This window comes from Scomber scombrus, chromosome 13, assembly GCF_963691925.1.
Source record: "Scomber scombrus chromosome 13, fScoSco1.1, whole genome shotgun sequence".
NCBI classification, from domain to species: Eukaryota; Metazoa; Chordata; class Actinopteri; order Scombriformes; family Scombridae; genus Scomber; species Scomber scombrus.
In genome coordinates this window covers 24,795,910-24,812,231 of record NC_084982.1, presented here as the reverse complement: position 1 = coordinate 24,812,231, position 16,322 = coordinate 24,795,910, and the positions used below count along the sequence as shown (strand labels likewise).

The window sequence follows — 16,322 nt, the reverse complement described above, 5'->3', positions numbered from 1 at the left end:
ATGTATACTGGGGTCAGTTTTGCTACAGTTCACTGCGTCTCAACAGAGAGGAAGAGAGAGAGAGAGAAACAGACTGCGAGTCTGTGAATCAAGTTTTCCACTGAGATGCTGCTGTGAAGGTTGTACACAGTCCTATTATTTTTATTAGGCCATAGCATACACGTCATACACCTTACAGGCATGTGACAAATAATATGAGGTGAAGACGGGTAATATAATAACATAATATAAATAAATAATTCATTGGTATTTATTTAAGATATGAGTCAGGAGAAACGTTGTATTTCCTTTTGTGGACATGTCCATCCAGGAAATTACAGGGAATTTCAATTTCACAGTGTCTGCAGACTGGCACAGTGTTATCAGACGGAAGTACGCACCCACACATACACAACTTCAGCCCTTCAACTTGATGAAGTTTTCCTCTTAACTTTACATTCAGTGTGGATCAGCGCCCCGTTCAACAGCATGGCTCAAAGCAACAAGTGGTGGATTTTGTGCTCCGTTTCACTCGCCTGTGTCGCCACTTTTGGCTCTTGCAGCAGAGATAGAGGAGGTAAGATGCTTGAAAAAAAATACATGTATGTGAAGATTAATAATTTTTTTTACTGTGTCCACCGTGTTTTACAACCAGTATGAGCTGTGTCACAGTTTATGGGAAAGTTTTCGTCCCGAAACGCGTGCGTAACTGGAAGCTGAGTGTTAAGTTTGTCGCCTATATATTCACACTATGGGGCTATTTATCCTTGCTTCACTTAATTTATGATATAACTTTGGAATTATAATGCAGTGCGTAATATTTTCATGATATTCAGCGTAACTGCGTTGCTATCTTTTTTTTTTTCATTTTTTCTTTTTTTAGCGTAAAAACATTTTCCAACTAAATATTTGCGCCTCAAAGTGACGCGTAAAAAAGGCAAACACCTTTAAAAAATAGTAAATACAGGATCGTGCATGGATCGATAATGTGTAATACTCCACACACTGATAATACCGGACCCATATTCTATTACATTCAGCTTTTACTGGAATCCTGTCCGTGTCAACACCACAGCTGAGCCACTATACTGCGCTCGTTTTGTTGTGTTGGAGGCCCTTTAAGTCCTTATTAGTGAGGGGGAGAGTTGTGGTGTCAGGCAGGGCCAAAGTCCACACCGACAGCAGTTCTCACACCGGCCATGATCAACACCTGAACCGCTTGGCACCTCCTCCTGTCCTGTCATGTCCCAACAACAGCTTCGCAGGCGAAAATGAGTCTGTTGGGATTGAATATCAGAGACCCAACAGGCAGTGAGAGGCATAGGGGTCTGCTCCCGAGTGGATGAGAAACTATACTACTCTACTCTTCTACCATTCCTCTATCCCTGAGAGCAAATACTGTGCTGGTCCGACTTCACTAATGAAAGCTATGCTCTTAAGAGGAAAGTCTGGAAAGGCCATTGAAGTATGTTAGGTCAGATATTGGCTGAAGGCAGTGGAGAGGTTGCAATATTCACTGTGTTGCTTTAATGTCAATGTCTGCGATTTTCTTATCTGTCAGTGAAATACAGCCTGTTTTACACTATGCATTTCCCTGAATGGAAGGACCGACAGTCTATGAGGATAATTCATAACAGAGAATGAAGGCTGAAAATCTTTGGATTGAGATAAAAAAACATTTTATTGTCATTTTAAAAATAAATACAATTGTTGTGAGTATTGTTTTTAAATTACTTAATTGCACTTAGTCCCCTATGAAGCCTTTAAGTATATTTGTGTTAAAAGTACTGCTTTGTTAAGGTCCTTTATGAGCTAAGACAGGTTGGCTTGCTCTTCATGCTTCATACTTGGCTTCATGCTTGGTTAGATTGTGTGTTAGATTGGGTAGATTAACCCCTTAGTAAGGCCTGGGGCAATACTGAGCTCTGGGCAGCCACATACTAGTTATTCATAAGTACATACATTCAAGTGCCCTTAATAAAAGCTTTAAAACAATATATTGCACAAGTGGTCCTTCCTAACAAATCCCTATAGTCTCTGTGATTCATACTATGACTTTGCTATTGAAGAAAAAAAGGGGTGAATGAGTTTTTAAAACTATTGAGTCACTACTTGGGTACCCTATTCTGTCTCCCAGAGGGTAACAGCTCATGCTCAGGGTGGAAGGTTTTTTGTTTTTCGTTGTGCTTGCATAATGACAATAGAATTATTGACTCTTGACTCTGAGGACATGGGATGCATCAGCTAATATTCTCTGCTCCTCTGAGCGTAGACTGCTTGAATATAGATTGAAGGGAAGTGTTGTTCTTTTTTCTCTCTGACCTTCATGGTGGTCTGAGCAAGACAGCCAAGGCTAGATTTTAACTGTACTGAAAGGTTACTATAACATGCCTCTGTCCCATACATGATTAGGCTCTCCAATTAGACTGAAGCGTGAAGCATAGGCTGTCAACGTGGGCTTACCAGATAAACATATCAATATGGACACCAAGATGCTCATAAGAGACCATACCTGATTAATGGGAGTGTTGTGGATAATCACTGGGCTGTGTAGTCAGGTGTTTGACCCTGACTACCTCAGGCTCAAACACCATCTGTTTTGTTCACCAATGAACAAAATGCTAGTTGTAGTAGGCTGAAGTATCATTGGCACTGTATAATAAACTAAGGATAGCAGTCATCAGAGAATGTAAGTATGTTGTAGCGACTACTTTTCCAAAAGGCCGCTGAGAGACTTATTAGGCTCTTATCTTTGACACGTCCACAAAATCATACTAAAGTCCAGATGACGTTTTTACTGCAGTTTATTTGAATGAAAAAATCAAAAATGACTGACAAGCAGCTGTTCCACAAACATATAAAAACCCTGATGTGATCCAACTGTAAGAATAAAGTGATGAAAGACGATGGTGATGATGATGACAATGGTGAGGGTCAACAGAAAAATATCGGAGCTCTACTAACTTGGCCGTAGCTACCATTGAGGACACCGAGGTCATGTCCTCTGTATTTTTTTCTTGAAGTTTTGTTTAATTGTGAAGTGAAAATAGCCGACGAGAAAATTATCCTTGCATCAACGGACCGTCATGTGACACGTACTTGAAGATTCCCCTGCCATGTCAAAACGAAAGTATCCGGCTATAGCCAGCGGTGGAGTGAAGCCTTGAAATCGCCAGAAATATGTTGTCTACATTTGTGAATTGGACTTGACCCGATTTTGCAAACTGTTCATTCATTGGATGAGCCCTTTTCTCCCTTTCCCAGCAGGCCGTGCTCCATTCCACATTTTAAGAACAAACAAAGAAAATAATATATTGCAGTTATAATTATTAAATATACAACCATGGAAGTTTTAGAATACTGAAATATGAGTTGATTTAAGTTGCACAATTGGAAATGATAAGAAAGAACTGGACCACAAGAATGACCATGACTGAAAAATGCACAGCAAGAAAGCAGTATAAATACATCATGGATTAAGCCTAACAGTCATTTAAATTGTAGTCTCATTTTTGACCTCGGTATTTGAAAAATCCTGGCTACGGCCTTGGTCAGAGAGGGTGTTGTTGACCTTTACATGCTGGATACATTCTGTCAGCAAAGAGATTATATCACCTGCTTCATTTTCTGAATCAATAGATGAGGCTGAGCGCACAGTGTTAAAAGTAGACTCAAAACAACAAAAAGCAGGCTTGCATAAGTAAATAGTAAATGGATTGCATTTATATAAAGCCTTTCTAGTCTTTCGACCTATCGGCGCTTTACATTACATGCCAGCATTCACTCATAATTATACACTGATAGCAGAGGCTGCCATGCAATGTGCCAACCTCCTCATCAGCAGGAGTTTCTAATGCTTATTCACAAACACTTGCACACTGGGAGCAATTTGGGATTCAGTATCTTGCCCAAGGACACTTTGACATGCAGACTGGACAAGCCGAATCGAACCACCGACCTTCTGATTAGTGGATAGCCTGCTACCTCTGGGCTACAGCTGGCGCCTAAGGAAAACCTGGCACCATGCTTGAGTCAACTCCTCTGCAGAAGTCCTCAGCAAAAAAACAAATGCCATTGGGGCCTGTAGAATTTTTGGTACACACCTGATGTAGCAGAGACTGGACAATGTGTTGGTCCACTACTGACCTGGTGCCACTTGAAATGATCTCTATCTGACTCAAACCTGAGGTAAAATTCATTCTGTTTGTTGGCTTTCTTGACAACATCTGTGGTGATCAGGTGACTTTTGCTTGGTTTCATGTTAATCATTTTGTTCTATCATGTCCTTTTGCTGCCTTCTGACCTCTCAAACAATTCATCAAGATCCTTTCGTACCATTTTTAAACTGCATGTGGTCCCAACTGCAAGCTGCCTCTTTCCTATTGATACAATCCTTCACTTTTTTGCTATGTGTGGTTTGTTGTTGGAATACACCGTAATGTCCTTTTTTGATGACTATGCTATTCACACAAAAGTTGATATAACCAGTTACCGTCTCAGCCGCCTCATCTACATTTGCATTGTGAAAAATATTCCTGTTACTGCACATGAGGCATTCTTTCGGTATCTTTTTGCTATCTTTGGACCACACTGATATTGTTTTAACTTGTGGTTTGCTGTGTTTAAACACAGTCTTGTATGTAGGTATGTACTGTGTTGTGGTCAGAGTTTCCCAGAGGTGGTTTGGGTTTAGCTGTTTAAGCTGTTTTAACATTGCCATAACTTGTGTAAAATCTTGTTGTACATGTTGATATTGATTGATACATCAAAGCAACAAATACATATATCAAAACCAGGATGAGAAAGCTCAAGTTTGCAGTGGTTAAGGTCACCCAGAATTAAATAGGGGCCCCAGGTGTTCTGATGGTGAACACAGTCTGCTATGTGGGCTGCTGCTCTCACCACATTGCTGCTGGGTGGAACATGGACCACACAGAAAATAATGTTCCCAAACTCCCTCGGGAGGTAAAACTACGTCATACTTAGAAGAAGAAGTTCAACATTGGGGTTACAGACAGTTTTTCTAACTGTCTATTGTTTGCATCAGTTGTTACTAACAAACACACAGGCGCCTCCACCCCTGTCCTTCCCTGGTGGTTTGTTTCAGTCTGCACAGATGAGAGAGAAACCGTCAACTTCAAGCAGGAACTAGGGGATATGATCCTTGTGGAGCTAGGTTTCTGTGAGCACCGTGACACTTGATTCACTTTATTTAAAACATGCCCTTGTGTTGATCGGGGGTTCCTCCATTTTGCTTCTGAATGAGAATGACTTTGCATTGCGGAGTATCATAGAGGGCAATAGAGGTGTGTTTCTCCATTGTCTGAGCCGCTCTTATCCCCCTTTGTCTGCTTCTTCTCCACTGATGTCTCGATCGTTCAGGCTGCACTTTCACAGCTGCGGGTCCGTCTAGGGAGTTAATTTAACAGAGCGGAGCGACAGCAGTGTCTCTCTGGTGTAAGAGATAGGTAGCTGAGTCGCCACGCACGCTAGAACTGTTTGGCATGTTGTAAGAAATTGTAAGGGGGAGAACTTGCACTAAAGTTGCCACGAAGTGCTCGACCTAATGTTACTCTCACAAACTCGAACAACTATTAAAACAATTACAATACGGCACTAAAACGTCCAAATAAAATAAATAAAATGCAGTAGCACGTAAGCAAGCAGAGCAGTGCCACCGGAAGATAATAACAGACTCTTTGAAACTAAACATCAGTATCATTGGTGCATGGTGTTGGTAGACTTCACTAATCGTCTAACGGAGGCATAAACATTGTGTCTCATTAATTTGTGGAGAAATTTAATTAGATGCTCACTTGCTGTTTGAAGTGGTCCTTTTATTAGGAAGCCTCGGGCCATAGACAGAAAGGATACAGTGCAGCATGTGCCATCTTAATTAGCATTTGCAGTAAGAAGTAGACTTCAGAAAAGTACTTTTCTAAACTGTCACTAAAAACCATTTGACTCCATTAGATAAACACACCTATAACTGAAAAGTGTAGACACTCCTTTGCCTCGCCAATTATTAGTTGTTACCTAATGTTTTCTCCACTCACCAGCATGCAAACCTAGTTTCTTTAATGAGAAAATGTTGGTTTCCTCTCAATATGAATCTCACCTAGAAGCAATTTAGACTGCAGCAAAAGCGTTTGCTCTGTCTGGGGGCGATACCAGCGCTATAATACAGACTACTAATGAATCAAACTGCAGAAATTGTCTCCAAATGATGCAATTTCTTATTCTCTGTCTCTTCTCTGCATGTACAGGCATGCATCTATTCTCACTTTCTATTTGAGTTTAGTTTCTGAATTCTGTGTATGGTAGTTGTTCAGTCTTAGTTAGTTTTACTTCAGTTTTAATTTGTATTTTTGGGTTTTAGTTTCTCTTTCTTATTCATTTAATTATCTCTTAGTTAGTTTAGCTGTAGACTAAATTAGGACTTGGCTGCATGAAGACTCAACTTATTTTGAGACTTGAAGGGAAAGAGCTGAAGAGATTTGACTCGATGACCCATAAATACTGAAAATGCTGCACTGTGCACAGCGTTTCCTGTTGGGTTGCTGCCAAACTGTCATGGATAATTAATAGCCTAAGCGTTGCACATGTCTCCATAACATAATATACACTTTCAGTTTCAGCTACTCACATCAGAATTAAATAGAGAAAACTAAATTAGAGAGCAGACTGCAGTAAAAATATGAATGAATAACATTTTAAAATATTAAGTTGTTTCAACATAAAAAATAAATGTGAGTTACCAGGCTGACTTAAAGCTTAATTGAACTAATACTATCAGAGCGTAAACTTTACTCAAGTAAGTTGAAGAAACTTAATATTGAATTCAGCAAACAACTGCTAATGCTGAACTGCTTGAGCTTTCAGTTAGGCTTGATTTCCATTTATGTTTTGTCTTTTTTCATTAGTAAAGCAGCTTTGAGAATGATTATCTCCTGAAGTATGCTGCTTAATCATTAAAGATTTTGCTAAAATGTTGACACAGATTTATTGAATTGAAAACTCAGGTACTGTGAAATATAGAACTTTACGATGCTCCAAATGGACACAAAGTCATCGTGATGCTTTTGCACCATTAAACATATTCAAGCCCTAGGCTTTCATCAGCGTTACTGAAAACAGTGCAGTAACGTTGAGGAAAGCCTCGGGCTGAAACACGTCCGTTTTTTGTGCTACAGTGCATCATTAAAGTGATATACACTTATCTGTGAGTGCTGATAACTCCATTTGTTATCTTTGTGCTTCGGTAGGCTGCATGGGTGAAATAATAGCAGTGGAATTGAGCAATTTGTTCCCTTTTTGTTTTCATTAACAGCGGCTCTCAAAGTGGTGTTAGTTATTTCTTTAGTTTCCTGATCATTGGTGCATGTGGCCTAGTATTGACATTCCCAGTGTGCTGCCTCTGTGGATTATTGTACTTCCTACATGCAAGGGGTTGAAAACTGCTTGAGGTGATGCCTCTAGCTACCACACTGGTAGTATAGTTGTCATGTGTTCGGTGTCTCTGACTTTATCTTTCATTATTTAAACACTTTGCAATTATATGGTGTTTAATTATCCTCAAAATCTGTGCACATAAAAACCAGGCATGTGCACATGATACGAGCAGACTGACCCTCTGAAAGTTGACTTTTGATATTTTGGAACTGCTTTAATCGGTGACTTGGAATACCAACCATGGCCTTCGATTGGCTTTTTGTTTACTGACAGACAGTCGCCTGAGAGAACACAGGGAAACATAAATAAAGATATTTAGTGGCTGATTCTGTATTTTTACACCACTTACACTTGTGAAAAAGCGTTAGACATTGTCGTGAAACTTTATTTTGCTAATTAAAACAATTTCATGGATATCTCAATCAATCTCAATCAATCTTTATTTGTATAGCGCCAAATCACAACAAAGTTATCTCAAGGCACTTTACACATAGAGCAGGTTCTAAACCGTACTCTTCAAGTTTTAATTTATAAAGAGACCCAACATTCCCACATGAGCAAGCATTTAGCGACAATGGCAAGAAAAAACTCCCTTTTAACAGGAAGAAACCTCAGACAGAACCATATCTCTCCATATTGACTACATTACACCATATCCAGATCAAAAACCACTATCGTTACACTTGTCAAATCTGGACTAGATTACCAAGAAGACTTTACAGACTTATGAAAACATAGTTTCAGAATTGTGACACCTTTATTCTTATTTCACTGATCTTGCAGCTAGGAATTCAAAGCACAATTTCACGTCTCTCTATTTCATTTGTTATGGCTATGTGGAGCTCCACTTTCTTAAAAAGAAAGATAAAAAGTGTTATTTTTACCCTTGGAAATACAATCTTTACAGAGTACATGTTCTGATCTGTCTAATGTGGGTAAATCTGCATTTAAAAAAAAAAACAACTGTGAAATATTGTTCAGTTTAGTTTACTGCTCCTAGATACTGTTCTGTTTGCTCTTATCATGTGCACGGGCCTGGTTTTTATGTGCATGAGTCTTGACACTAATTAAACACCATACAGTGAGTTTACAGTATAGTATAAAATGATTACTCATACTGTATATGAGCACACGACTGGATAAGGATGCCCCATAACTGAGTGGGAGTCATGGCCTCATTATGACACTTATATTATGTAACCTAATTGACACGGAACAACTTTTTGCTCAACTATAGAGAGCCACATCCTGTAGAGTTCAAAAGTCCATGCTGATTCATCTGCTGCGTAATATAAAATAAAGGGAAACTTGGTGTATAAAAGCAGAAATTTGAGTTTAGGCTGCTTGTTAAGTCGAGTGGTCTGGGTGCGAGGGAGTGTAATGAAACAAAGACAATACGGGGGAGATGACAATACCAATAAGTTATTCAGTGAACTTCAATCTTTTTTGAATATATCGTAACTCAACATGTTCACAAGAAGAAGAAAAAAATCTCAAATAGAAGGCTTTGCTCCAGGGAAATTTGTTCAGAGCATCAAGCCTCCCACTTCCTGATAAAAGGGCGACTGCATTGTAGTATGGTGAAGATGTGTCATGTGTGAGAAAGTGGCTGTCCACTCGGGCTTGACACAGCAAGGGAGATGACAAATGCACTCAGAGGAGCATGAGTCGCAGGATAATCTGTGTATCTTGTGCTCTATCGCCTGTAGAGATTTGATTGGTCAAAACAAGACACTTGAGGATTTCTCGTTGGGGTCTGGGAAACTGTGATAGACATTTTTCACTATTTTAAGTAAAACAATCTAAATTAACTGATAATGAAAATATTCATAAGTTGCAGCTTCACAGTGCATGTCATGTCATCCCAGAAAGGAAGTGAAGCATGAATAATTAAAGTACATCGTTTCTTAGTCTTGCTTGTATTACTGATTGACATCAGCTGTTTTGTAATATGAAATCATTGGCTCATTCACAGTTTGTGTGGTCGGTAACATCCAATCATATTCATTCAAGTGTTCAGCATGGACATTATAACCTTCTTCTCTACTGTTCATGATGACAGTGTAGTATGTGGTCGCAGCACCCCAACCTCCTCATTGTGCAGTATTTTATATTGTAGCTTTAACTAAGATTAATGATCATTTATTCTTATTATAGGAGAATTAGCTCTTGTAAATAGAATATTCTGTCTGTATTCTTTGATAGCTCTCTCAAATACCAGAGCCTTTTCCACCAACTTGAAAACCATTTGCTATGAATGGTTCCCTTTTTTACAGTTGGCAATGACTCCTTTTGATTTCAGTTTGAGCTGAGAGCATGCTGCACTTTGGCATAATATCCCATTATGAACACAGATTGTAAAGAATAAAAAAGATCACAGATTAGATTGATAAGAGCAGGTGAAAGGTCAAACTGTTTCACTCAAATGTAATCACTCAGACAGGAGTGGTTTCGATAAGACTAGAATAAATGATGGATGCTGTGTCTGATGTAAGAATTTTTAATGTGTAAATTTACACTGATTGCCCTGATGGGAGCCAGATTACTTTAAATGAAGGCTCATTTCTCTACTTTAATAAACTTGAAACACTTTGGTTCATTAAAAATTGGCTCAAATAGTGATTGTATAACTTGAGGGAATGCTGTGTTTACTTTCTGGTTGGGGTGTTTTTAATTATTCCCGAAGCAAAAACAAAGTAAACCTTTTGTTAAAATGTTGCTTGTTGTCTGTATGCACAGTGTGCTGCATCTTAAAGGACAGTCTGTGGACAGAGGAGTCTGCAGTGATGGATACATTATTAGTGTATCTCTGTAGCTTACAAGAAGCTTCAATTTCTGAATTTTTGACATATGCCTGGATGAATATTTTACATTTTGTATATTTTGCATTCGTGGGTGAATGACACTAAAAGTGACACTAATTAGGGATGTAGTCCTGTCATATTGCCTTCATGACTCACACATTAATTAGTATCTTTTCTGAGCCTGGAAAGTATTTGCAAGACATTTGAACTGACCATCTGCAGATGGATAAGGGTATGGTAACATTTCCTGTATGAGTCGTACAGACGATAACTGTACGCTTTATTTAAGGGTGGAGGTTTCAGGAAGTTATGAGTCTTACAGGATACCAAACTTGTGGAAGATAAGAGTTATGTTAAGTCAGTCTAGAAATAAGCAATGTACAGATGCTTAAAATGGGAATATGGCTTGAGATATGTAAAGGCGTTATTGTGTTTCTTTGCTTTGAATATATTTGGCAAGGAGTGTAAGAAATTGCCAAGCAAGTTTCAAAGTTATGTCAGCGCTGCCACAAAAATTCACTCTAATATATATATTGGTATTACATGACAGAGAAAATTACCTCTCCTAAAAGGCAAAGTGTAAGCTCTGTTCTCATACACAGCAGCAAATGCCAGTAGTGTATACTAAAACTCTGAGGAATAAAAGAAAGAATGAACTGAAATCACTTTTGGTGCAGAGGAACTGGGAGTGCCAATAATTGTTTAAATTCCGTTTTGAGGGACTTTCTTAGCTCCTATTTCAGGATAGGTACTTTCCCAACAAAAGAGGAAATCTGAGTGGCATAAATATATGGTAATTAGTCCAGACATAAGTACGTAAGTACATAAGTACATTGATTGGTGCAGCACCGGCAACTGCCATTAAAAAAACAAACATGTAAAACACAGTATAAATTTGCCCTTCTCCTTCCCAACTTCCAACATTATTATCACGAAGCCCACAAAACACACAAACACAGCTCTGATCATGTTGGTTTCTTTCAATAGAAAACATTAATTCCTGCACATTCTACATAAAAGTTGTTGTTTTTTTTCCTCTGTAATTGTAACACTTCAGATATGTCAAAAATGGCCTCTTTGTTCTCCTCTCATTTTAGACTGAATAAATTGCTGCTGCATCATTTATGAGACAAAACAACATTTCAGTCATTAAAACTGTATTTGCTGTGTTTTGACAAAAGGTTTTTGTTTTTGTTTTGTTTTGTTTAAATCAGTAACCTTTCTAGGCTTAAAATAAGCACTGTTTTCAGTATCCACCTTTTTCTACAAAGCTGGTGACTCTTCCATAATCTTTTCTGATGCGAATTCTACAATAATGGCAGGAACATATGAAGATTAACTTGAGGTGTATTTCATGTTAATCATTTGCTTCCTATGTGTGAACCCATCAGCAACAGGGTTAATCCCTTACAGGAAAGCATGCTGTCAAACCAAACTCAGTCTCACTGAAACTTGCCAATTGCCAATGAAAGAAGCATTCCCCCCTTTTTCTCGTTTGTATTCTTTGAATGATAACCTACATCACAGGAAAGGACTACAGTATCGATCCTCTCAACTAATCAAGAGTGCATCTACAGTACAACCAGTCGAGGATGACATTTGTACAGAAGGGGAATGAGCCACTTGGTCTTGCTTTCTGTCTGTTCCATTGATTCAGCTGTGTAATCAGATCCACATCAAAGGAGAGAAGGCGAAGACACAAACATTCACGGCTGCAGCTGTAAAGTGATTGAAAGTCCATTCAAAATATGAAAAATGACAGCTTTATTGTATTTAGAGTATTGAAGATTTATTTAGGAAAGAAAACAGTCATGCAAAAACTTCAATTTGTCAACATGTGATGCTTGCAATTTGAAAAACAACAGGTTTTTATTATTTAATGGGTGATGGTCTCAGTGGCTGCTCCTGAAAAACCTATGTGTGGTCCTATCCTGCAGGAATCATGTGATTTCCTGCGAGTGACACGGCTTACACATTGCAATGGTGTGATGGTAGAGATGGGAAAAGGCTTATATCGAATTCATACTGAATTCATAGTATTGCAATGAGATAACACAATATCACATTTTTGCAAAGACTGAAATATGGGTGTTTTAAGATTTGAAAAGTGAAACCCTGAAGAAACCGATTAGATTTTCGAGCAGATATGCAACAACACTCAAGGGCTAATATTGCGCCTTCGTGTGAACATTTTTGTCATGTTTCAAACCAATTGTTTGAATGAGTGGTCGAGAATAAATGAATGATATGAATATGAATATGAGTAAGTGGAAGAGGAATGGTTCTGGGTGATAGTTTCTTCAAAGTATACTAAGATAAAATATCTTCTTGTTATAATTAGTCAGCATAATTAAAATCTTAAATTGCTTTTCTGATCGCTTTTTCAGTGAAAATAATAGGAGTCAAAGATTATTCACCTTTCCAGGAACTCTATATGCACTACAGTATGCATCTCCTTTATATCTTATTCAAGCTTTTATTGTTTGGTAGAACATTGATGTTCCCTCAGTATAGACTAAGTAGAAGTCAAGCTACTTAAGACCAGAGCATTACATTGCCCTAATGGTTGTGCAATATATCTTCACTGCCACTTATGGATGCACTACTGACAGTGAATTGGATGAGATTACTTTCCATGCTATGTGTGTGCTACATAGGCGAGCGACCCTTATGCATTGTTTTAAAATGTGTTTGTGTGTATGCTGTAATTAGGATTGATTTCCAGTGTGATGAACACCAGCACAAGGTGACAAAAAGGACACATAACTCACTGTCCAACAGTGTAATGTAATAGCTGTGTCTGAAATTATATATATAATGAGGTATGGCTGGTTTCTACATGGCATTTCCATCCATTTCACGTTGCAGTTAATTTGTTTGAACTTTGCCCTCTGTGCTGTCTGGTATGAATACACATCATGATGACCAAGACCGTAGGCATGTGTGTTCCCACCACTGCCTCTGAGTGCTGCTCTCTTGGAGAGAATCAGAGTTATGATCAGTCTGGTGGCTCCTGATGACAACACCACCACAGCACGTGAGAGTGAATAACCTACAATGCTGCAGGCTTGGCTGGTCTCCCATTTTTGTGGGTCAGTGTCTTAAACAAACAGTGTCAGAGGGCAGACGCCAGCACAGGTGCAGCCACTCATTATATCGGCCCTAAAAGGCTTTGAGATTGTCCCCTTCGGTGGTGTGGACTGTTATGTTTGATCGCTCCAGTGTTGTCCTTCTTCCAGGATGTGTTGGACAGAAATTCTACTCCAGCTTAGTTTCATCCACTTTACGTTGTAATTGCATGCAGGAAATTAGTGTACAATGAGATTTTCCTCACATCTCTGGTTGAGATAATCTAATATCCAACACAAATATAAAAAAGGAGCTTAGTGTGATTTAAGTCTTAAAGATCTGAGACAAATAAATCATTTGGTACATGAGCTGGATAAACAAACAAATCTGCACAGGGTTTATATACAGGAGATAGATATTCAGAAGCAGATGGCACTGGCACTGAAGCTCCATAGACATTCCACAGAGCAAACACAACTGAACACTTAAATATTTTACTGTCAGGTCTAAAGTACTTGTTAAAAATTCACTCCCCCTTAATCATATTGTCCGGCTAGCCAAGGACTGATTTCCATTGCATCTTTTCTCTCTTCTGTTTCCTCTGTTCTCTGCTCCTTGAAGCACACTTGAAACAGATTTTCCAAGCATTTTAAATGAGTGGTTTGAACACCTCTGTTATTGTGAATCATTCGGTTGTTATTGCTAGGGATGCAATGAATAATTCACTCAATGTTTTATAATTGGGACTCCCTCAGTTTGGCAGATGGTGTCTTGGTACTTCTTCCCCCTTGAGGCCTGTGCGACTTATGGTAAACGTATGTCCACGTCATCATTTGCCATATGCTCCTTCTGGGCTGAGAAGTTGCCATCTTCTGTCAAGAAGAAGAAGAAAGAGCCAGACACCATTTTGCTCCTACAGATGCATGCTTGATTTCTTGCAAAGGCATGACAAGTTTGGGGACATCTGTCACCAACCTGCAGCTCATCTAATCACACACCCCCCTTAGAGCGTAGTCCAGGAAATCCACTTTGTACAATTGATTGGCTGAAAACCAGCCGAGACAGACTCTTAATTGGCATTGAGTGGGATTGTTTGGTTGGGCAGCGCTTGGACTTTGCAAATGTCAAAGCGAGGATTTGGCAGAATCACTGAAGCAAGAGGGATTTCTGGTTCACACTATTGTTCTGTTATCGAGAGCAAGTGGGAAACAGGTAGGGGCTCAAGTAAGATAAAGCAAGGAAAAGATAATGTCGTTGCAAAGGGAGGGTGTGTAAATTTCCACCACTGAGCTGACGTTGGAGAAAAGTGAGTTGGATCTGATAAAAAAAAAAAAACACCTTTTCAAGTTTGCAGCTGCTAGATACAGAAAAGAGAGTTCAAGCCACAAAAAGACAGACAGAAAGTTAAACATTTTTTCTGTCCAGCAAAAGCAAGACAAAAACACCTTAAGAGGTTGTCGCTGGAAAAAGGCAAGCCGAGATGAAATCTCGCCTGGCACGGACAAATGGGACTACAAAAGCTATCGAATTGTGGAGCAACAATTAATTCACTCAATGCATCCCTCCTCCCTTACCACCTGCCACACCAACAAGCAGGCTCTGATTAAAAATGCATGGATCTCACAAGCCTTTTAGATAATTAAGAAGGTTTCCCTGCAGCACTACTAGGGTAAAACTGAGAGCACTGTCGCAATCTTTTTTAGCAGTACTTGATAAAATACATGATGGTTTGTACAGAGATCTGCAGGTCAAGTTTATGGTAAAAGATATTGTATGATCTTTCATGTCATTGTACCATGAGTGCCAAGTTTTTCCATATGGGAGGTTTCTAGGAAGAATCCAACCGCCAATCTTGAAGAGTTTGTGTCATGCTCTATGTACTGAGCCATACAGGACTAAGCCTGTAGCTGCCCTAACACAAGTAGGTGGCTCAGTCTTCAGGGTAGCCCCCAGTCCATCTCTCAACCACGCAATGTGGGCTCTCAAAGCTTTATTGTTCATAGAAACAGCAACAGATTTCTCCTGGAGGCATGAGCGTGTCCATGTTTCAGTGAGATTCCTTTGATATGCTGGAGAAAGTGCTTTGGATGGTACTTTAAACCCACTTTGATCTCCTCACATGAAGTGCCATGGAAGTGCTGTATGCAAGATTACTGCGGGAACGAGGTCATCTTTCTATAACGGCTCAAAAGCCAATGTCGGGTTTGCTATCACAGTTTTTTTGGCTCGTCCGCACATTAGAAGCTTTGTAGTCACTCACACGACCGTGATATCTTCCCCCTTACTTCTTTTTAGTGTTGTGACAAGATGTTCACTCTTCTTGTATTTCATCCAATTTCTCAGAATCCCCTATCGTAAAATCTAAAGCAAATCCCCTGTTTCACAATACTTGCATATGTTAACCACAGTGCTCACAAGTTTGACCCGACGCAGCAGTCCAAGTTTTCTTTCTGAACTTTATTTGAACTGTGGAGTAAAAATGGTAAAAATGCGAGTAAAAGAGAAAAAATAAGCCGTTTATCATTATGACATGATTTTGTATTCCATTTGAACAAATATAATAGTGGTATAATAGAGTTGTTTTTCTTCTCTGCATCTGTTCTATACAAAATAAAATACTGTTAATGGTGTTTCTCGAACCAGAGGTCTGGCTATAGATGTGATTTTAAATAAACAACCAACATTTTTGAAATACCACATACTTGTACATAGCATATTATCTATATTTAAATGGCCTAGATTAGTAAAGATTTGGGAAAACAAGACATTTTGAAGGTAGGAAACACTTTAAACAAAAAAACAAGACACCAGATTCAATTTCTTGCAAATACAGTAATCTATATAGTCACATTTTTAACAGTTTACCATCTCAAACAAAATCAGCATTAACCAGCAGATTTAGAGGTTAGGTCATTTAAACTGGCTCTGGTTAGAGGATGCTTGCATCTTACTGGGCAATGCATAAAGATAACCTGAGATAGATTTGGCAAACCTATTGGTAAGTCATCATCCTTGAAT

At 38.9% G+C, this 16,322-nt stretch overlaps 1 protein-coding gene across 1 annotated transcript in view; it reads left to right on the top strand.

The window, feature by feature from the left end:
* Positions 1–398: 398 nt before the first annotated feature.
* Positions 399–16,322, top strand: part of tfpia (tissue factor pathway inhibitor a) — a 39,945-nt gene continuing 24,021 nt past the window's right edge. The window contains exon 1 of the mRNA XM_062431954.1: positions 399–556. Within this exon, the coding sequence (XP_062287938.1) occupies positions 469–556 (88 nt within the window). The 5' untranslated portion in view covers positions 399–468. The remainder of the gene's footprint in view (positions 557–16,322) is intronic.